The 23,223-nt window shown below is 33.2% G+C and overlaps 1 protein-coding gene across 2 annotated transcripts in view; it reads left to right on the forward strand.

Annotated features, from left to right (window-relative positions):
* The window catches only part of Pi3K21B (phosphatidylinositol 3-kinase regulatory subunit alpha), a 321,424-nt gene that overhangs the window by 217,895 nt on the left and 80,306 nt on the right, over positions 1–23,223 (forward strand). The window contains exon 2 of one of the 2 annotated variants that reach the window (XM_065358072.1): positions 5,987–6,121. The exons of the other annotated variant lie outside the window; for it this stretch is intronic. Within the exon in view, the coding sequence (XP_065214144.1) occupies positions 5,987–6,121 (135 nt within the window). The remainder of the gene's footprint in view (positions 1–5,986; positions 6,122–23,223) is intronic. 2 annotated transcript variants of the gene reach the window in all.

A 23,223-nucleotide genomic window follows, 5' to 3' on the forward strand; every position in this document is an offset into this window, starting at 1 on the left:
AAAAATGTAAAAAAAATACAAAGAAAAAGAACTAGGGGGAAAATACGAGGAAAAAAACTATGAATTCGTAAACGGCAAATAATTCATACATTTCAACATGATGTTCACGTCGGAAAATTACCGTTTCCTCATCATTGGCGAATTATTTTCCGAGTCAATATAACGTGTACATGAAAAGTTATCCATCCAGCCGATCGAGTTGGCCAAATGCTGGTGCGCTATAAAAAGGCGGCAGTTCATTTATTATGCTGAACAACGGTTCAAAAGTACAATTTGCCGAAACTGGGTTAATTTTTTTGCGCGTTTAATAGAAAAACTTTCAATATTTCAATATTTTTTCGCTACCAACAAAGTTTTGTTTTCGTTCGATCGAAATCAGTCCTTTTCAAAAGCAATTTTGAGACCGATTTGTTCGGTAAGTTAACAAAAACTTAATCCGTTATTGAAACAGTAAGTTAACTTCTCTTTCTTTCTGTATTTTTTTTTTTTTTTTTTTTTTTGATAGAAAAACTTTACGAGTTTTAATTTTTTATAAGTTCGTCGAAATTGCTTTTTTCTTCTGTCTTTACTCGAAAACACACAACGAGGTAGGACGATAAGAAAATTAATTTTTAGGTTACATCGATTATATTGTGCTAAAGAAGAGGGTGATTTTTAAATATTGTAATTTTCTTTTCTGCTATTCGCAGCTGTAGTACCGTGTAATCGAATGAGGAAGGGGGGGTGGAGGGGCGTTAAAAGTTCATCGCCTATATTGTTCGAATTGCAACTAGTAGTTGTTTGTATGTGTGAGTATTGTTTGATCTTTAACGTATAGTAGCTGTAATAAAGAAGGGACAATTTCGTATTAAAATGCGAAATAAATTTTAATAGCCGGACTGAATCGTAAAAATTGTACAGCGACATAATACCACTTTTCAAGAGATGATAAACTTACTCTTAAGTAAATGGTTCGCGTTATAACCGTGTCAATCTGGAATAAAAATTTAATTTACTATATCGTTAAATTTTTTATACGATATTCGCATGTTGCTGCCGGTCTTTCAAAGAGGGAAACATAAGAGATAGAGAGAAGCATCATAGGGTATAGCTATAAGGTACCAAGGTATACCTCTACCTTCGTCTTGTAAAATACACTTGTAAGCATCGTTTTTACTTCCGTCTTATATCGCAGCCGCTACATCAAGTAAATTTACTCTTGGGAATTGACTTTTAAATTTCGAAAGTTGTTTGATCGTTAAATAAACGTACACAAGTAGCTACTGTAGTAGCTGGAATGTACCATATAAATCTACATGTTTATTCGGTAATAATATTAAATCGTTCATGGCCTAATATGCTGAAAAATAGGTATTTATTTTTTCATTTTATTACACAAGCGCATCCCTTATAAATACAAAACTTACATACAGCTCCATTGAGAAAAAATTTTCAACTCGAACGATTCACTTCAAAAACCCCCCTCTGTCTATCGTTCTCGTCGAGAGTTTATAATTGTAAAAATACCTACCTCTCTTTTGGCGCTTTTACAAACAGAAAAATTCTTAAGAGTCGTACTTTCCATTAAATTTTCAAATAAAGCTGCCGATTTTTTAATGTAAAATGCAAAATATACTCGTATAGTCTTTTTTAGTTTTTACACTGCTAGAAATTGAATTTATTTTAATACTATGTTGATGCGATGCGATGCTTCGCAATAATGTTGAATTTTCGCGTGCCTCTTCTTCTTCCCTCCTTTCCTCTCATTTTTTTCCTCGTGTTTTCTTTTTCCTTTTCGTACTTTTTACGTTATATACTAGTACAACACAAATGTATATTTTAATGTCGAGCTGTTTTTTCCCCCTTCTTGCTTGTTTTTTAGTCGTTTCTATCCCTTTTTATTATTATTAAAAATGTTCGAAATGAGCAACGACATAATATCCGAAAGTAAAAAGTTTACTTTCGTAAACAACGAACTGAGCCTATCCTTTTTGAAACTATAGCTCACTTTCGCGTGCACATTTATTTAAACGTCTTTTGAAGTTTGCTTTGGCTGCCGTAGACGTATTAAGGTTATATAAATAAAACTATTTCCTCATTTACCGCATATTTAGGATAACTATACTAATAACGTTGATGCGTTTTATGTGAATTTTCCATCGTGAAAATGTGCTTTCCTGAATAGCTATAGGTAGGATGAGTGTATGCTTATACTTATCTATCTTGATGTTTAAAATCTCTTCATCGTAGTACTCGTAGGTACGAGTATAAGTAAGTACGTTAATGCATGCAAAATTTTACTCTCTCGAGTATGCCTTCGGTTGTGCTTTTTAAAAACTTTGTTTTAACCTGAGGAAAATTAGATGAAAAGCCGGAAAAACCTTTCTGAAGAGGATTGCTTGTGTAATTTTTGACTTGTTTGGGTGTATTTTTGTTGCGTAGTTTACAGATACGAGAGAAAGTTGTTGAAATGGGGGTTTTTAAAATGTGGTTTAAGTATATAATATGCAGGTTGGAAACTTGGAAAAAGCGGATGTACATGTGGTGGGGAGAGGAGGTGAACTTTCATTGGCTGATATCTGGAGAAAACTGAGCGATGGATGGATGAATATTTAAATGTGGCTAGGCTGAGTCGATTTTTGCGTATTTTTTCAAATTTTTGTTGGAGCCTGAATGGCATGGTGTCTACCGGCTAAAAAGTAAGAATTTACAAAAAAAAAAACGAAATTCGGAAGTGGGCTTGAAAAGTACAAAAAATCATCAAAATCCAATAAGATTTACAAAATTCACGAAATTAGTACAACATTTTGAAAGAAATAATATTTTTTTGTATATTTTAAAGGAAGATTCAAATTATTAGTATAATATTTTTCAAAAATCTTCACCTTCGCTTCGCTCAGGTAACAAAATGTTCTCTTCCGTGGATTTAATTTTCAAGAATGAAAAGCTAAAAAGAGCATGAATTTTAAAAAAGACCAAGTTTTTGTGATTGATGCTTTTTTATTTTTTTTGTTGAAAAATTTTCATATTCGGGGGAGGGTGGTTGAATTTATATCATTTCATTCAAAATAATAATGTATGATAAATAACAAAACAAGTATGGAATTTTGTGTTCCTGATTAGTAGGCTCCATGAATGAGGACTAAATAGGGCAAAACGCGTATTTCAGATTGCATACATGCGCCGTATGAATTGCAGGGTAAACATTACCAGTATAGCTGTAAACAATGCTGTTCACTTATACTTTTCAGATCGTCAAGTCAATTTTCTCGAGGAAGACCTTTGCGGATTTCAAAAAATGTAGTACCGTTGGAAAGAGGACAAAATTCTCTGCAATTTTGAGCCATAAAATAATCGGGTCCTCGAGATGGTTTAAAAGTCCTGCCGCCTTAAAGTGCAAAGTGGACAGAACAGTATGTTAAATTGGCTACCTTTTTCAGCTCTTCAAGTCAATTTCCTCAAGGAAGACTTTCGCGGATTTCAAAAAATTTAGTACCATTGGGAAGAGGACAAAATTCTCTACAATTTTGAGCCATAAAATAATGAGGCCCTCCAGATGGTTTGAAAGTTTTGGTTTATCAAAGTGCAAAGTGGACAGAACAATCACTAGCTTGAACCCTACAGAATGTAACTTGGGGAATCAAGACGTGCAACCACTTATACACTGTGTGACGTCAGAGCGTTTTGCCCTATATGTACTCAAACCTAAACGTTCCAAAAGTAGACAAAAAGACAACAAGATGAAGCGATAAAAAGACAAAACGATGAAACGACCAAAACAACAAAAAGACAAAATAATGAAACAACGAAACGACGAAACAACAAAATGATGAAACAATAAAACAACGAAAAGACAAAAAGACGCACAGATGGAAAGACAGAAAGACATGAAAGATGGAAAGACAGAAAGACCAGAGCTGTGGGTCCGAAATGATCCCGAAACTGGAACTGATTTATAATCCCGATTCAATTCCAATCCCAAAAGCGAAATAATTATTTTTCTTAATCCCAAAACTGAAAAAATCCCAGAACTGATATAATTTTGAACCCAAAACAATCCCGAAACTGAAACGATTTTGTTTTGGTTTTGGGATTTCAATTTTTCCCTTTTTTCCGCGATTTTATTTTGATACATGAATGGTCATTTTACATCATTTATCGTAATTCGTAATTCATTCAGATTATAATAAAAATGACTCGATGAATTAAGCGAAATATGCATTTAAAACGCTAAACTAATAAAACCATCGGATTTTTCACGTCAAAATCTCCCATTTTTTAGACCCCTGCAAGGTCCATTAGTCAATATGGGATTAAAATTTGTTGAAATGTTAATTCCGAAACCGAAACTGATTCAACCTGGAACCGAAACAATTTTTTCAATCCCAAAACAAATCCCGAAACCGAAATGAAAATTTGAAGAACAAATCCCGAAACAAATTCAATCCCAAAATGAAAAAATTTCAATCGCGAAACCGAAATCCCATCCCAAAATCGTTTTGCTCCCACAGCTCTAAAAGACTGGATGAGAGAATGAATTAATAAAATAAAATAAAATTTCAGTATTCAGTTCAGTATTCTGTCCAGTTCATCATTCGTTTCAAGGTCCAATGAAAAATGTTTGAGGATTCAAATAAAAATTTTAAAAAGTTCTTGAAAAATGATGTTCTTCCATTGTATCTATGCTTGAATGCAAATTATTAATACAATTTACTAAAAAACCAAAAAAAAATTCCCATCAAGTTTGAATAAGGGGCACCATATTGAGCACACAAGTCATGCTTTGAAAAAAAAAGGCGCAACTGTAGATAATATTAACGATATTTGGAGCTCATGATGTTTGAAAAAATTTGACCCCCCCCCACCGGATCGCTTGTGTAATTAATTTTTCAAGAATCTGGAAAATTGGAGAAATTGCTTCCTTTTTTTGTATGATTGAAATAACGAGTGTCATTGCTTTTTTTTTTGAATGGAAAAATCGAGGAGAATTATGAATAAGTTTTTGAGTTCAGGATATAAAAATTGAAGTTTTGATGTTTGATGACTTTGTATACTGTATTGACTATCTGCATTTCACTTTGTAAATGGATGGGGAAAAATGGTAGAATGTGAAGTTTCCCACCAGTGCAATTAGTTCACTTTTTCCTCATGGGGGGGGGGTGAGCAAAAACTGGACAGTTCGATTTGATTGTGATGGAAAATTTGAAATTTTTTGTCAGTTTTTTAAAATAATTTATAAAAAATTTATGAAAAAAATTGCAAAAATATGTGAAATTTTGCACCTTTTTCTGGTGAGCTTTTTTCGAGATATTTTTAGCCAAAATTCGAAAGCTCAACTTGATTGAACCGTTTTTTTTGAACCATTCGTTATGGGATACCCTGTATTATGTTATCAATTGCTTTTCAACCCTCCCCGCCCACCTCTTTCGTAATGCTCTCAACAATTTCCCCCTTTCAAAATATAAAATAGATACCTCGAAATAATATCAACCAATCTATATGACACTTCCCTTGATGAAAGCAGTTCTTCAAAATTTCTATTCCTCTTCCAAGTAGGTATGTAGTATGTACCTATATAAAAATTCGATTAACATAAAATAGCTACACTCAAAATGTTCTTATATAACGAAATACAAACGTGCCTAATTTACCTATAATGGTTAATGACTGGCTTATTTTTATCGCCTCTTCTCTATCAAAGACAAAATAATCAAAAAATTTCTCGGTCTTTGCACATATGATGATTAGATTCGTTCATTATGGTACTTGCACCGTACGTATAGTACACTACACGTTGCTCCAAGATTACTTGTACTCAATACCTAGTCCGATCATAGTATATACGTGTACGTTCGCATTTAGAGCTAATTCCAATTGTATAGGTACCAGAGGTACCCTTAACCAGTACCTAACATTTGGTTGTCTAAACGTCGGTTTCTAAATTTAATTAACGAATTCGTGTTGTTAATACTTTTTTGTTCTATTTTTTTTTCTGTTTTTGTTACAGCCATTAGTGAAATGGACGAATGAAAACATCGTAGATTGGATAAAAGCGCTGAGGTTGGACGACTACGTGAATATTTTCAAAGACCGAGACATACAAGGCACCGAATTAATTTATCTGAATAGAAACATGTTAAGGGTAAGTTCGCACATGTACGCATTTATAACGTTTTTACGTACGAAGCAAGAGCGTAGAAAATAACCATAGTGTATAATAAGAAATTCACGACCGCCCAATTTGATAAATACGGGTTATATGTTAATCATCGGGTATAATTTTTTATGACAAGTTTCCCTCGTGGGTATACTATTATGAAAAAAAAACCTTATGTATACTTACCTGTGTGCTATACCGAGGATTTTATTAGAGCTTTGGGAAAATTATCCTCTCTCTCTCTCTCTCTCTGTTTGATGATTAAATCACCGGTTGTTTTATTTTTTTCCCCAAACTTGGTAACTTTTTTTTCGCAGTATTGGTGAATCGATGAATTAAAGATAAGCTGTCTATGTGGCGGATTACTTTAGGTTGTAATGAAAATATTGAGTTATATAAATACCCACTTACACAAGAATCGATCCTTTTGAGTTGGTTCGTTCACCTCGAAAAGATATAAATACGAATTGAGAAACCGATGTGTATGTGTTACCTGCTTTAGCAGGGCAAAAAATTACGGCCTTTGGGAAATTCTGTGCGATGTCTATACACATACATATCGTATAATCGGTCGGTATATAAGGGTGAAAAAAAATATACGATTTGTTAAATTAAGGTAAAAGGATATATACGCCTTTGATCGTCGCGTCGCAAAGAATTAAAAATTATAATTTAATTATTTTTACACCGTAGCTTGGAAACTTTGGCCGTCGTTATATTTCAAGATCGGTGTACGAATGAGAAAATAAATTGATCGTCTCATTATCAGACGAGACTTATTAAAATTTACACACTTTCGATTACACGTTAGATATATGTTGCTTGGTGTAGTGTTTGGTGCATCTAGACTACCATTTTGTAGATGGTGTTACATTTAAAAAACGCCCGAGTAATATGCATTAATTATTTTTATACGCTTTACTAGTTCTCGAGTTTGAATTTGGCGGGTGTGAAAGAATAACGTACAGGGTGTTTTGAAAGTCCCTAGTTGATGGTAGTTACGTTAGACTTGGTGAAACGATTTGATTTTTTGTGCAAATGTTGCCAGAAGTTTTGGAATTTTTCACAAGGCGTCAATGTTGAAAATACATTTTGAGGTTTTATTGTACTGTGGTAAAAATTGGAGGTTCTGGTTTTGACCTTCCCCCCTCCTTCCCTCTCATCTCCCTTCCTCACTCAGGTTCGGTTCAAAATTTAGTAAGCAACAATATTTTTTCAAATAAAATACTCCTCATCATTCTCACCTAATTTTTTTTTTTTATAAAATTATACTTTTTTCGGATATTTTGTAAGTACTTAGGTACCTAAATAATATTAAAATATGTACAAAAAAAGCCTTCATTTTCTGAGGGGAAAAACTCCACTTGAACCTTTGACCCCAAATTTCGCTAAATACCTCAACTGAAAAAGATTTTTCGAACACCCTGCACACGATACCCATAAAAACAGCACCGCATCGCGAGAGAAAAAAAACACCCAAGCCACCGTAAGTTTAACGCTTCTCGGGCGCAAAGCGCAAATTGTGCCACATTTTATAATTCTAGCGCGACTGGAGCGCAATTACTCGAGTCGCAAAACTCGGTTAATTACCGAAAAAATTCCATTATTCGTGATTTTCGCGCAAACAAACGCCATCCAACAACGAACGAATGGTAGAATAGTATACGGTAGTTTTCCCCTTTTTATAAACTGCCGAGAAAATTTACTGGTTTTTTATGAAGCGAAAGTTTTTAAAAGTATGTTTAATGTGTTGGTAAAAAGTTCGACATTTTTATATCATCGCGTTTTGATTAACGAAAGGATTTTGAAAAATTTAAACATTTTCAAATGGTCGTTTAGTGTTTAGCTTCTGGCTATATATGCGTTTAGTTTTTCCCTCGTCTATGTTTTCCGGATAATTTTTAACATGGATATGTTTTTAAAACGAGGAGAGGTGGAGGAGGTGGTCGATTTATGGAAAAGTTCGAGAGTAAATTTGCCGAGCAATTATTTTAGTGTGAAAATGTGTGAAATAATATTGGTTTGAGTTTTTTTTTTTCTGTTAGAAAAATGAAAGTGTATTGTTGGAGGTCAATCTAATTTTATAAGTTACTGCGTGATTGCTTATTCAAAATTTCTTTGGTAAGTATTTTTTTATTCGTTTGATATTTCGTTGCAGAAAATTGGAATTTTTTCAACTTGTCATCGTTGTAAAATAATTCAATTTGAATTGACTCGGTTCTATTGTGATTTTTTTTTAATTTGAAAAAAAAATTGGCATAAACTTGGAATTTTTTCAAATTTAAACAGATCGAGAAAAAAAGTACACCTAGGTAGTTTTGTATTTTTGTTGATTCTGGAGCTTTTTGCATGATTTATCATTTTTCTGAATGATTGGACACCCTGATGGGGAAACTGAAGGGAAAAAATGACTCCTCGTATTTACGTATAATGTTAAAATGGTGAAGAGATGATGAGATGAATTTTCAAGTTTGATTTTATGAACCATTTTTTATTGAAATTTTTGAAAATGGGATTCAATATTAAGCGTGGTTTAATGAATTTTTGTTAAAATTAAGCATGAGGAACGACACATTTCAACTTGCAACGATGAAGAAATGAAAAGACCATTTAAATACCGAGTAAAGGTAGAAACGAGTTCTGCGCCAGGAGGCTGAAAATTCGCACCCTGCGTTTTCCTTCGGCATTTTTCAGGGGTTACGCTTCAGGCTCATTATAGACTGAATAATTGCGCCAAGAATTTTTTCAAATTCCCCATTAAAGAAAATCAATTTCTATAGAAAAACCGGCGATCTTATGATAGAGCATGAAATTTCCTACCAGCAGAATACATGCCACCGAGAACCTATGTGTGTCCAGGGTAAACAAATTAGGGCCTCTTGTGAATTTTTCACACCCCCCTCCCTCCTCTAAAGCAAGTATATTTTTCCACGATTTTTCTCTGTGAAGAAGTCTCTCCCACCTCCCCCCACCCAACATGATAATTTCGTCTTTAAAAAAAGTTCTGGTGTTGGGGAAGTTTTTTTAAAACAAGTTTCAATAAGGAATTTTTCCTAAAAAAAAGTTTTCATTTTTGAAAGATGAGGCCACGAACAAATTTTGCTACGCGACAAAAACAATTTTTGCAGAAGTTTTTTTCGTTCAAGTTTCTCACAAGAGATTTTTTTCTAAAAGCAACTCGTATAATTGTTTTTTTTCCATGAAGTCTCTATTTTCTTTTCAAAATGAAGTTTGCATTTTCTCTCCAAAAATAAAGTTTCCATTTTTCCATTTTAAAAAGATGACAATTTTATTCTATTTTCAAAAAATGGCGTTTATTGCATCGATTTTCTGAATGAAATTTACAAATTTAGTTTAAAAAAAGCGAGCCCCTGGAAAACGCCCTTCACCCCCCCCCTCCATCGCTCACTATATTGTGGGCCCTGGCAGAATATGACTCTTGTTTTTTCTAGGTGGCCCTGTTTTACCAATCTTGTCATTTACAGTGATTTTATCAGTTTCTGGTGAATTTTTTTTTATTGATTTTAATGTTTTTTTTGAGTGTTTATATCATTTTTACATGTTTTTGATAAATTTTTTGACAATTTCTGCCAAAGATGAATTTTTATCATTTTTTGTTAATTTGTAAAGATTTTGATGATTCATTAATACGTATTTGTCATTTTAAAGATGTTTTATGCAATTTCCCTTGCATGTATTTTGCATCATTTTTCCACAATTTTTTCATTTTTAGTTGATTTTTGTTACTTTTGATGGTTTTTTGGTTTGTGGGTATAGATTATTTTAAAATGTTTTCAATACTTTTCACACAATTGAGGTTATGTCGAATTTTATTGAAGTTTTTCAAGTTTTTGGCGATTTGCAGTGTTTGAAAGGTTTTGACGAAGTTTTATGCAATTTTTGCCAAATTTTGTTGAAATTTAATATGTTTTTGAAAAGTATTTAAAAATGAAGCAGCCTAGTCGATTCTTTTCTGAAGGAGTTTCAAATGGTGCTCAACACCTCCAATTAGCGATGAACTTGACATGTGACACCAATTTTTCTTTAGCTTTTTGAATTTTTTTTTTTGAAGTTGGGGAGGAGAGAGGAGAGGTCTGAAGGAACGCTGAGAGATCTTTAGCTATACCCAAGAAATGCGATTAAGGGGAGGGGGAGTTTTGTTGACATCTTGGTATACTAAGTTTTTGACGTATTGTTTTCCCGATGATTTGAAAAAAATTGCAAGGCTCCAATTTCTGAAAGAATTTTTGAGCAACTCCCAATTTTTTGGCAAGATAAGACGAGTTCGGTTGAATGCATCTCTCTCTACTCATCTTATATCAGTGTCAGCGAGAAACGAAGGTAAACATTTCGAGACATTATTTATAGATGAAAGTGTACTTACCTGCACGAAACAAATCGATTTTCATTCGATACTCGAATGGAAAATTCCAAAATATAATATTTTTGATGGAAAATTCACCTCGAATTTCATACATTTTATTATTTTTGTAATTGGAAAATCCGTATTTCTCTCCCGGGCACGAATTTTAAATAGCAAAACATTATACGCTAATCTGATCGGTACATAGTGAAAAAAATATGATACTAGGTATTAGGTAAGTATAAACTTGGCGCTTCAAAAAACTTGATTAAATTTTTCGAATATTTTCCTATTCGTATTTTGAATCGTAACGAATGAATTATTCTAACAACGTGTAAGCTCATTCATATATCCCCTAGTACATTCCCATTCTACGCATAGGAAATTCTAATGGTGAAAATTTAATAAATCCGTAAAATAATAATCATCGTTGAATGTTGACAGTATACGAGTACGTATATACGCAGCTTATTAAAACACTATAGTATGCGATGCAGGAAGAAAAAAATCACAGATTATAAGACCATCCTAGTTAACAAATCAAATCGAATTATTCATCAGGGTGGGGGGGGGGCAACACCAAAATGGGGTTTTCCTAAACAAACTACACCGTCAAAAAAAACCTACCTACCTACTCCTTTATTTACAATGAGCGTAGTAGGTACTTTTAACCCATAAATTAATATGGAAGTTTTGAAAAATGCTTTTCTCGATACGACGATGGGGGTGTAACCTTAAAAGGCAGTTCGAGGTGTATACCTAGTGCCGAATTGAATATTCGAATTCGAAAAGCTCTCTGTGCTACTCCTACTCGCCCGCAAAAAGTTTATAAAACAGAATTAATGAACGCATAAATTTATTTTTTGAACTTTCTAAACAAACAATGCATAGTTTTTAATCTTGCTTTTATTAAGAGTATATCGATTATATAAATTTTCGCTTTCATTATATAGGTGGGCTTTTGTTTCGTATTCGCAGTTACATTGGGTAAAATAGGGTGGCGGGGGAGTGGAAGAGGTATACGCTGTTTCTGTCTCTCTCTCTTTCGCTATAGGTATATGAATTAGTGAGACTGCGAGTTGATAAAGAGCATTCGACTGAATTATTTACCGCGTATAGTGTTTTTCCGAAAACTAAACAGGGTTTAAATAATAAAGTGCGAATTTATTAGATGGTTCACTCCCTTTTTGGGGTTATATACGTTATTATAATAAGTCTGGCAGAATCTTTATCACGCCAAACCATCCTCTCTAACCTGGTTTCCAATTACTATACCGTTGAAAACTCTCGCTCCGTAGGTATAATACGCCGCGTATCTCGCAAGTCCTATTTAAACGCCTTTATTATACCCAGGCGATCCGTTTAGCGGAATTTTTTTGATTACAATGTGATTTTCCGCCTCATCTTACGTTTCCCTATTTCTTCTCGTATACTGAGGTGAATTTTTTCATCCGTATAACCAACGCACTGTCGACAATTTTACAGCCTTTGCCCCCTTTTTTTTTCAAAACGCGAGTAGGTAAATGTCCAGACTTATAAATCACCTACGCGTCGCATCCCACTATAAACTTTTATTTTAATTGAAAATGGCCCAAGTTTTTACAACTCAACTTTTTTTTTCTTTATTTTTCGTACCAGAGTTTTTACACTTTTCACACAAACCATCTCATCCTGCACTCTCACTTACGATTGCAAAGCTTGCACATGTGTTACCTTTTTTTCTTTCTTTTTCTTTTTATTTATTTCCAAATGGATTAAGTATATCTTTGCGGGTGAATTTTTCGAAAGAATTTTTACAAAATGTGTAAGATACTACGTTGTTTCATATACAGCCAACTTTATACTCGATGTTTTCATATTTTATATTTAGTGTCGGTTTCTTTTTTAGGCGAGAAAAAAAATATATATAAAGCTCGTTTTTCGTCTCCCTATATATACCAGTGAGTGTGTGATTACAATGGATACGAAAAAATAGGTCGGAACTCGTCGAGTCTACGTACGTACTCTATTTGATATAACGAAATTTTCCCAACACAATAAAAATCCTTTTAATCCTTGCGTATAACACTTGCCGTATATTCGGTTACTATACACTTTTTTTTATACGTGTACATCTACGTACGATATTCGAATACCTGTAAATATTTGATTATACGACGTTTTACACGACAGCTAAATTTCTACCCGGAATTCTTTACATTCTACTCGTAGACGTACAGCTTTGTCCTCTTTATTCATCGATAACACACGAATTGATTTCCATTGTTGAAATTTTCCTCTACCCGTTCCACAGTCTTGGGTTTTTACTTTTTGGTTGGTTTCAAATGGAACGTTTCTTTTCGATACGACCAAAGCGAGAAGAAAAATTAATTCGTAATTTAAAAAAAAAAGGACTTTGAGTTTTACTTTGAAAGGATAAGCTTTTAGATCAGGGTTGTGTTTTCATTTTGATGGAAAATGATTTGGTAAATCATTTTTGAAGTGTTCCGAATCATTTTTTTAATTTTTCAAACAACTACAAGGAACATTCTACCAAAATTGATAAAAATGCACCACTTTGTTGAATTTGTATGAACTATTTTTTTTTCATTCGATTGAAAGTTGGTTTTTCTGTTTCTAGAATGTTCATTAAATCGTAGGATATCTCATATCTGTTAACAGTGTCAGCTTTTTCGTCATATTGTCATTGTCAGCTCAACATGCAAACAAAAAATTTTAATTATTTTTTTATGACATTTTTTTTTATATTGGGCGTAATTATTCAAAGTTAATTAGTCGCCTAGTTTGCGAGTTGGTCTCTTCATTTGTAAGGGGGGCCACATTACGTATTTACGGGTAGATTTAGAAATTGATTTATCAAAAAATGAATTCAAAATTACTAATTTCAAAATCACTCAATAAAGTTCATTTAGAGTTAGGTACCTCAAAAATTTATCCTCCCCTCTTACCACCCGAAAATAGATTTTAATTCAGAATCGTCATAAAAATTTCTTTGAAATCAGTACAAAGACATTCCTTCACTTCAACACCACAAAAAAATGAAATTGAAAAAATTTCTGAATCACTAACAGAAGTTCTCTAAGTACCTAGCTAATTCAAAAACATTCACCAAAAAAAAAAAATGAAAATTATACCGTAGAATAATTCTTCATTGAATTGAAAATCAAATTTGTGAATCACCCTCAAAAACTTTATCCTGGATCGCTCCCAAAACATGTAGGCTACTTACCTATTCTAAATCACCATAGAAAAAATTAATTCAAAATTATGTACCTACCGCGATTTTTTTTTGAAATCACCACAAAAAACTCATTTAAAATATACGAGTAATGTTCAGAATCTCCGCGAAAAAATTTCATTCAGAGTCAACACACAAAATTCCATTCAAAATTATAACAAAAAGAATCATTTTAATATCACCACCAAAAATTCATTCAAAACGATCTCTAAAAAATCCAGTCCAAAAAATTCATTTGACCAAAAAAAAATGATTCAAAAAATTTATTTTACCAAAAAAAAAATGATAACTGTAACTTTTCAACCTTGTCTAATCTACACCCCAATTTTATTTGGGTGCGATTTCTCGGGAGAATTTTGATAAAAAAACACATTACAATTTTTTGAGCAATCTTGGCAAGAGCAGGACTATTTGACAATTTTCGCAAAATTGGCCCCTTTTTGACGATTTTACCAGAATGGACATTTTTTTGAAACAATTTTGACAAAAATGAAATTTTTTAAATAATTGTTCCAAAAATGGGCAGTTCTTGACTATTTTGTCAAAAATTGGTATTTTTTTACTTTCAAATTCGACAAAAAAACTCGGCCTTATGAGTACTTAAATTTGGCAATTTTGGAACAATTGGAGGACTTTTTAAACGCGAAAATCAATTCTTTCTAGTTGTTTGGGGTGGAAAGGGGGTACAAAAATTAGTTTTTTTTTCAATTTTTACAATTCTGAGCGTATTTAAAAATTTTTTTTCATCAATTCAACCATATTCAGTGATATTGAAGCGTTCTTCCACGAAAAAAAAAAACGAATTGTAAAATGTTCGCTTATAGAAAAATTTTTCAAGTCCATTGAACTTGTATAAATCAATGGGGAAAAAATTGACTTCGGCCCCTTTTCCATGAAGCTCCTCAATTATATATGTACTTCCCATTTTATTTCAAACTTTAGCCCCTCCCTTATCAGGGTGTCTACAGGTAGTAAAAGTAATGAAAGTAGTGAAAATGTAGTGATTTTGAAAGTCGGTAGTGGAAGTGGTGAAAAGGTAGTGATTTTCAGCAATTTTGCTTGAAAGGTAGTGAAAAATGAAAAAAAGGTGGAAAATCCGATTTTCCATTTCCACACATGAAAAATATAAAAATGAAAAAAATCATCCATATTTCATATTTGATAAAATTTTATTCTCGAAATAGTTAGATGGTAACACTGGTGTAAAAATTACAAAGTCCAAACCAAACATTTATTTTTAAATTAAAAAATGAAAAAATTGATCTTAGGTGGAGGAGGAGGAGGGGTGGGTGAACATATTTTGAATGGTGGTGATTTTTTTTCTATTGAATTGATTTTTTAATGAATACCATCTGCTTCAATATATTTTTTAACCACCTGAGCTGAGCTGTGTCAGTGTGAGTGAGGTTTCAGAACATTTCTAGATCGGTATCTTCTTACATTATTTTTTTTTAGTGTGTTACCTGCTGTGGTTTATTTTTCAACTGTCTGCTGTACGATTTCTGAACATTTCTAAATCCTTATCTCCACCAAAGAAATGTTGACCTAGTCCTTCTTTTTTTTTTGGCAAATACCCTTTTATTGTTTAATTTTTATCGAGTGGGGGATTTTCTTTCATCGACAAAATCAAAATCTCTTATTCTTAGACACCCTGTACAGCAAATACGAACGGTTGATTTTGATGAGTGAAGATGATAGGAATCACAAAATGGAACATTTTAGTAAATTCTAACGCACAGAATATCTAACATTGTGTATTCAACTGGTTGGAAAAAACGCGACTTATTTCGTAATCGAATATTTCGAGTAATAATCAACTTTGTTGACACGATTTCTGAACTGTACCATATGACAGCACAGACAATACAGACATATTTAGCACCAGCGTTAATTACACTGAATGAGTTATGTACCTATTTGAAAATCTGGTAAAATGAGTGACGACAATGAATCAACTTGGAAAATTGGACCACTTCATTTGGAAAATTTTCACACCAGGGAAGTGAGAAAAAAACGCAAATTAATTATTCAAAGATAGACTATAGTCAGTCATTTCATTTCATTGTTACGTTTAAAATTTCTCGATAAGGTTATGTGTAAAGTGCGCACCGAAAGTAAGAAAATTTTGGAATCATCTACCAGGTACCTTCTCATTTCACTAGAACAATGTACTGAAATTAAATTTAAAAATACTCAAAGAGAAGAATGCAGAGAAGATTTCCGCTGGAAACTTTTTACGTTGTAACGGGCGAATTTTATTCATTTAGTTTGGTACGTTGATTACTAATTTAGTATTTAGTTGATTGTGTAAAGAGTAAACTGGAGAAGGCTAATGGAGTGAGTTTTTGGTTTATTTAAAGATGTAATCAACATTTTACGCTAATGAACGAGTATATTTCAATTCGCATAATGCTGTCAGGAATCCTTTTTGATTTCAATTCTCTGTTGCCTTTCTTTCTCCTGCGTATATTATGGCGAGACGTTATATATACTTACACTCAACTGCGCGCCACGAAGAAAAAGTAATTTTCGAATTGAAACTTTATTGTGTTGCAGATTAAACGATAATGAGTTATTTTTTTTAACGCGCGTTAAATTTACCCGAGAGAAAATTTATTTCGAATAAACATTTGTTATTGTGTTTGAAGTTTTAATTTTAATTTCATTGGTTGGCGTTGGTGCGCGCGAGCCCGGTGGAATAAGCTTGCCCGAAGCTACCCGTTGTATACTTTTATTTTTATTCTCGCCGAATCGACAATTTCAAGGGTTAATTTTTCTTCCACGCTATTATTCATTTGTCTGTGTTGACGCTGTTCAGTAGCGTTCGTTTCTCTCGTTGGATGTAAACGATACACAATTTCCAGTATTCTTTCATAAAAATAACGAAGCGAGATACGCGTATTGTTTATATCAAAGCGACACGATCGCTGAATTCTGTCCGGGTAAAGCTCCGTATACACGCAAAAAGTCCCACTCCAGAGTAGAATTCGCGTTAATTAACGAATTGAAACTGTGCGAATCTGCTAGTACTCATTTTATCCTTTCGTTGCGACGACGTCGTGTCGTTGTCGTTTGGACAAAAAACATTGCGACGAAATAATATCGTCTGTCGCGGCTAAAATTCTAAAATTAAAAGGCCGCGTATTAAATTTCAAAATATCATCGCGTCGTAAAATATCGCCATCGTTACGACAATGGCTCGATTTTAATTAATTTCTTCGCGTAATTTGAAAATTGCTTATTCAATTTGTTTATATACCGGCTGTTCTGCGTAGGTAATTTGCCCGATAACGCGGCAACCAAAACTACACACATGTAAATTGGGTTGCTTGCTTTCGCTATTCAAAGAATCGGGTTATACATAGAGTGACGAATGTACGTTTTCTTCAACTCCTTAAATGTTAACTACCTATGAAAGAGCGGAGTTTAATTAATTTATTTGAATACGTTTTGTTCATTTACAAAAATGTTGCAAAATGGATAACTTGCTTTAGACTGAACTATTGGAAAAATTACGTTTTCTCGGCCTGATAGAGACGAAGTGGTATTAAAAAAACTAAATTTTGACATTACGAATTCCTTTAGTGGAAAGTTTGGATTGGGACCCGGAGGGGGCGGATAGAGAGCATGCAAAAAATTTATTTTTTCGTTTTCACGTTTCAGTCCAAACTTAATTTTTGAAAATTTTCCAAAATTCAAGAAATTTACTCAAAGATTTGAAATTCTGGGCGATTGAATATTTTAAAATCTTTTTTTGATTCTAAATAATTTTGTTTGGACCCAAAATTTTTGCAGAAAGTGTCCAACAAGCAGAACACCCGGAAAAGATTGACAAACTCCAGAAGCTTTTGTGGAATATTCAATTTTTGGGGGGAGGGGAGATGGAAACAACATTATTTTAAAAAAATTTTCAGTACCCGAACCCAAGAAAACGTTTGGAACCTTTTCAAATCAAATTTGTTTCTCAATTTATTATCACTTGAGAAAAAATAATTTTTAAAAATTCAAAGTTCTTTTGAAACAAGAAGAGAATACAAAATGTATGGTCTGATTCAACTGATGGAAAAAAAGGGCCAGGGTGTCTAACGGTCATGAAAGTCATGAAAACCATGAAAAAGTCATGAATTTTGGTAGGTGACCATGAAAGTCATGAAGTAATGAAAAAGTCATGAATTTTGCTTGAAACACTTGAAAATTTTTTAAATGCCCATGAAATGAAACAAAATGAAAAAATGAAAATTTGTTCAAAAAATTAGAAAAATGAAAAAAAAAACAGAAATACCTAATTTTTGATCCTGTAAAAAATGGCAACACTGTTCGACAAGTAAATAGGATATTATACCTATTTACTGGGTTTGAAAAATGTCACGTTTTCTGTACTTGCCTACAAATTTTTATAAAAATATACTTCGGAGTTTCAAGTTAGGTATTTAATTTTTTTTTTTGGGGGGGGGGGTATTTTTATGTGGTAAAAATGTGAAAAATATGTCATGAAAAAGTCATTATTTTTCGTCTGGGAGTTTTGTTAAACAGCCTGAAGGCATTTCTACATAATTTTCCATAGTTTTCTGAAAGGAAAGTAAGATTCGAAATTTTTGTTGATTTCTTTCTTTTAATTCTTTTAAAATAACAAAATTTCAAAAGAAAGAGAAACTGAACCAAACTTTCCGAGTTCGATTGAGTGGTGGGTAACCAAGGTAATTTTTTCAGATACGTACTTATTAAAATTTGTTGAGAAGGGGGGGGGAGTTAAATTTTTTTAGATTTTTTTCGTTTTAATTCTGCATCAACTGAGAAAGATTTTTTTGAAAATCAAAGTTTTGAAGGATTAGATTGGGTATGAAATTTTAATCATTTAAAGCTGGAAAAAATACGAAATGTCAAACAAACAGGTTAGCTTGGAAGGTAAGTAAGGAAATAGTTGAATTTTCAGTAATGACCTTTTTGAAAAATATTTTAAATTTTAGGGGGGGGGGGTCAATTAGGTCGCAATGTTTCAATTTTCAAGCAGAAGAGAATAAGTAAGTGAGGATTTCAATGTTTTGATTGAATAATGGTAAAAAAAAAAACAGAACTTTTTGGCATCATCGAATCGAAAATTGCAAATAAATCGATTTATGGGGTTCAATTAATCAAATTTTGATCAAAAAATTTCCAAGATATTCAGGTTTAAAATCCTGCTCCTTTAATTTTTATCTTTACCTATTATCTTTTTGTGATAAAGTTGTAAAAACTGAACCAAATAAATAAAATTATTGATTGATTGATTGATTTTTAGGGCCGAAATTGATTTTTTTGGTTCAAACATTTTTTAAAATCTAAAATCGCAAAGAAATCGATTTTTGGAGTTCGATTAATCCTGATCAATTTTTGATCGGAAAATATATTTTGGAGGCTAAAGTTGATTTTTCATTTCGAACTTGATCGATCACACAATAGAATCGAAGATTTCAAATTAGTCGATTTATGGAGTTCGATTAATCGAATTTAAATCCTGGTCAATTTTTGATCGGAAAATATATTTTGGAGACTGAAATTGATTTTTCCATTCCGAGCATAATCGATCATTTATTCATTTGTAATCGAAAATCGCAAATGAATCGATTTTTGTGGTACGATAAATCAATTTTTCATCAGGAATAAGTTTAATAGTTATTAGAAAATTGCATTAATTACCCATCCTCTCGATTATTTATCAACTTTTACAATTTGCATAGAAAAGTGTTAAAACATGAGAAGCTTTTCGCTAACTTCTTGAATGCTCGATGCGGAAAAAGAACAACCAATGAGAGAAATACCCTACTGTACTGGGTGTATTACTGCTGATAGGTTAGGTAGGTACTCGGAGTTCGAGATATATATTTTTCCTTTTGCAACTCCGGCTACTTTTATCGTCTTAGAACAACTGGAAAAGTTAACAGTTAGTTGATGTTTGGAATGAACTGCTCGTATAATACTTATGAGATGGTATAGGCTGCTGGTCGAGTAAAAGTGAGAAATGTACAAGTATACGATAAAGAATAAAGATAAAATTGGCCAATTTAAAAAGACTTAACTGATACGTACAAATGTTAGCATTTTGCCTATTTCTTCAGCTCGGCAGCAGTAAAAGAATATACGATACCTGACCTATTTCGTCGAAATGAGGAGCAAACTCGAAGCTGCCCAAAAAACGTGACCTCGTTTTCAAAAAAGAAAAAAAAATAGACGTATGCAACGAAAGCGAATAGAATAGGGGTTTTTATTTGCCGGAGGAAAGTAAATAAAGTACTGTACGCTGTAATATTATCCATTTATACTTTATTACGTATATCTGATACCCCGAGTAACCTATTAATAAAACTTCTTACAGAAGAGAATGTAATTAAGCCACATACTATACACGTTGGTATAGTACGGTGAATTATACCCCACTGTACATATGTATAATGTATATTATGTTGCCGGGCCAAGCCGAAGAAGGAAAACCAAAAGCCAGCAAATAAAGAAAAAGAATTATGAGTCGAAATACACATCCGCACATTCGCGTATATTAAAAAATAGCTACACAAATAAAAGAGCTCGCCATTTAAATTGTGTATTGTATTAGTTAAAACGAATTTAATACATTTTCACATAAAACTTCCCTATATTCTCGTACAACACGTTTATGTTTACCACCCCCTTGCGCTCTCTTCGGCTCGTGGTACTTTCGTTTCATCCCTGCTCTGGCTCTCTCGTACATGGTATTTTTAAACGTGCAGTAGCTACCGGAGTTGGAGATAACGAGAAATACCGTCTGAATCAGCCTCTATGTCTGCATTCTGCAGTATATGCCCAGATCCCAGTGTCGTGTAAATAAAAAGTAATAATATGTTGTTTCGTAGTTGCGGATTTTAAGGGGTTTAAGTTGGCCTTTTTCGTATATAGAAATTACAATTACGTTGCGAATGAAATTCACTATCGTGTTGATAGTGAGCCGATGCTGTTGGATTTTCTCTCTGCAGTGGGGTTTTTTCATTCATCACTGATGAATAGATTTGCACGTGTAAGGTTTCTATTTGAGGTACATGGCAATTTGGCATTATTTTATCAATTTTTCGCAATTTTCGATGATTTTTGAACAATTTATTGTTAGCGTTTAATAACAAGTATTGAGCGAATTTATTAGCATTTCAAATTATGGAATAGATTTTACAATGAGCAACAACATCGAATGACAGTAATTCCGTCGCTCAACTAAAACTTAAACCTACTTTTACATAGCCAAAAATTTTGAAAAATACTTATGTAACAAGTGGCTACACTCATATTGAGACTCCTCTTGAGAACAAGAAGTAACATTTCACTTTCAATTTTGTAAACTGGGCTTCTTAAAAAGGATTATGGCAGTTTGACTCTATGTGACCATAATGAAAACAATTTTTACAGACAATTTTTGGCTCTTTACAGTCCCTGGTGACATGTCTAGGACATCTACAATTATAACAGTTGTGTTGTGGCTTTTTATCCAGTTTATCATTGTAACAATCACTCACATTATGATTGCCACACAGGTCTCCATCACGTTGATCACTCAGATCTTGTTTACCACATATATCATTACCACACAGATCATGTCTGTCACTCAGACCATTTTTATCAGTAAATGAACGATTCAAACTATTCAAGAAATTAACATAACACCCTTGAGGAGTGAGCTAATAACCAGCTCAAGAGCCAGTACACCATAGGGGGAAAATCTCCCCATACGCTGAAAAATACGCCAAAATGAGCTGGTTTATTGATGTATTCTGAATATATATGCATGAAAAAGCACTATTCACGAGGCGGATTGGTGCACCAAAAAAAATCTGCTAAAAAATACACTTCGTGAATATTTTGTAGTGTATTTTTCTCACATAAGGCCACAGTGCTTTCAAATTATGTGGCGTGTTTCTTCACGCTGGAAAAAACCAATTACAAAATAAGCCACTAACCTGTTTTTTTGGCACATTCTTTCACGTATTTGTTAAATAACATGGGTAAATGTGGTATTTTATGCGAATGTTTTAGCATAGTATAAAAATATTTGCATTCATTCCATCACCATGTCCCAGTGGTTAGGTAAGTTGGAAAGTTGCTCTCCAACTCAGAGACGCAGGTTTGATCCCTGGCAGAGCCAAAAAATTTTCATGAATATTGGACATTGGCATATATTTATCGCATAAAAAAACGCGCGCTGATTAATGAGCAGAAAAGTATTGACAGAAAGTGCTGCAGTTCCTGCCACATTTTTTGTTGCGTATCATCAGTAGACTTTCACCCAATGGGGTAGCTTCAATTTTATCATGAATGCCATGGATTACCCTATGATACACTGCATCCTCACCTTCTATTCTGCACTTACCAATTATTTGTAACTTTGTCGTCGTCGTGGTTCTTTATCCTTTATAGGACATTGGAAATCACATTTTTGTGGTACCCTAACAGGGTGAGGCGAATGCCTATGCCACTGTGATTATTCTAGGGAATCGACGTTGTTTTTAGCTTTCGTGTAGTAGTTTCCCGTTGCTTTCTATGCTATCTACAAAGTAGCTCATACATCACTAGCCGGGTTTTTACAACCCTGAGTTCCGTAATCATCACTACCTTGTAGTTGCTCAAACCAGTTACAGCTTTTTGATACCGGCAACAGATTGCGTGCATCGTTGCCTCTGCTGTTCTGGTGCTCGGAGCTTAACGTGTAATAGATGTTAAATGCACTACAATGTATACATTACACGTTAACACCTGTGTCTCTAGCGGGATTTGAACCCACAACCTCTTGTTCAGAAATTGATCCCAAGTCTCATTAGGTATCTAATTTCTTACAATTCAACATATTTTCCAGCTGTGTGGCAAAATCTTTGGTGTTTGAGAACATGGCTATTAATCTGTGTTTCCATTCTTTCCATGATGAATCATAAGATGGAAGAATAGTATACCAGTCCTTAGCATAACCAGCTAACTTTGTTTGAAAAACATATTTCTTCTCGCGCTTGGACAATCATATGTGACCTGCTCTGACAAAACCAACCATTTTGACAAAATTTCAAAAAATGTTTTTTGTTTTCAAAAATCTAATCTTTTAACCCTTAAAATTCATTTTAAATGTCATTATCTCTCGGTAACTTTTTTTTGTGGGAATGGTCGGTTTTGTCGGAACAGCCGTCAAGGTGACAACTCCTCAAGTTTATAATAACCATTTAGTGGAACTGACACCAACTTTACCTAGTTCAAATTTGGGAACACAATTAGCACCCAACAGAGCAATGCGTATATCCCTTTAAGTTGATGTCGACAGCACTCACATTCAGGCGAAGGACAAGATGAACTACTCGTTGAACTGCAGGTTGAATATGAAGAACTCAAATAGCGCCTTTTACTATGTTTACCTATAGTTTATCCTACTTCTGAATTGTTAAATAACGAATATTGAGCGAATTTATTTTGTATGTATTTCAAATTATGGAATAAATTTTACAA

This window comes from Planococcus citri, chromosome 3 (assembly GCF_950023065.1).
Source record: "Planococcus citri chromosome 3, ihPlaCitr1.1, whole genome shotgun sequence".
Classification (NCBI taxonomy): domain Eukaryota; kingdom Metazoa; phylum Arthropoda; class Insecta; order Hemiptera; family Pseudococcidae; genus Planococcus; species Planococcus citri.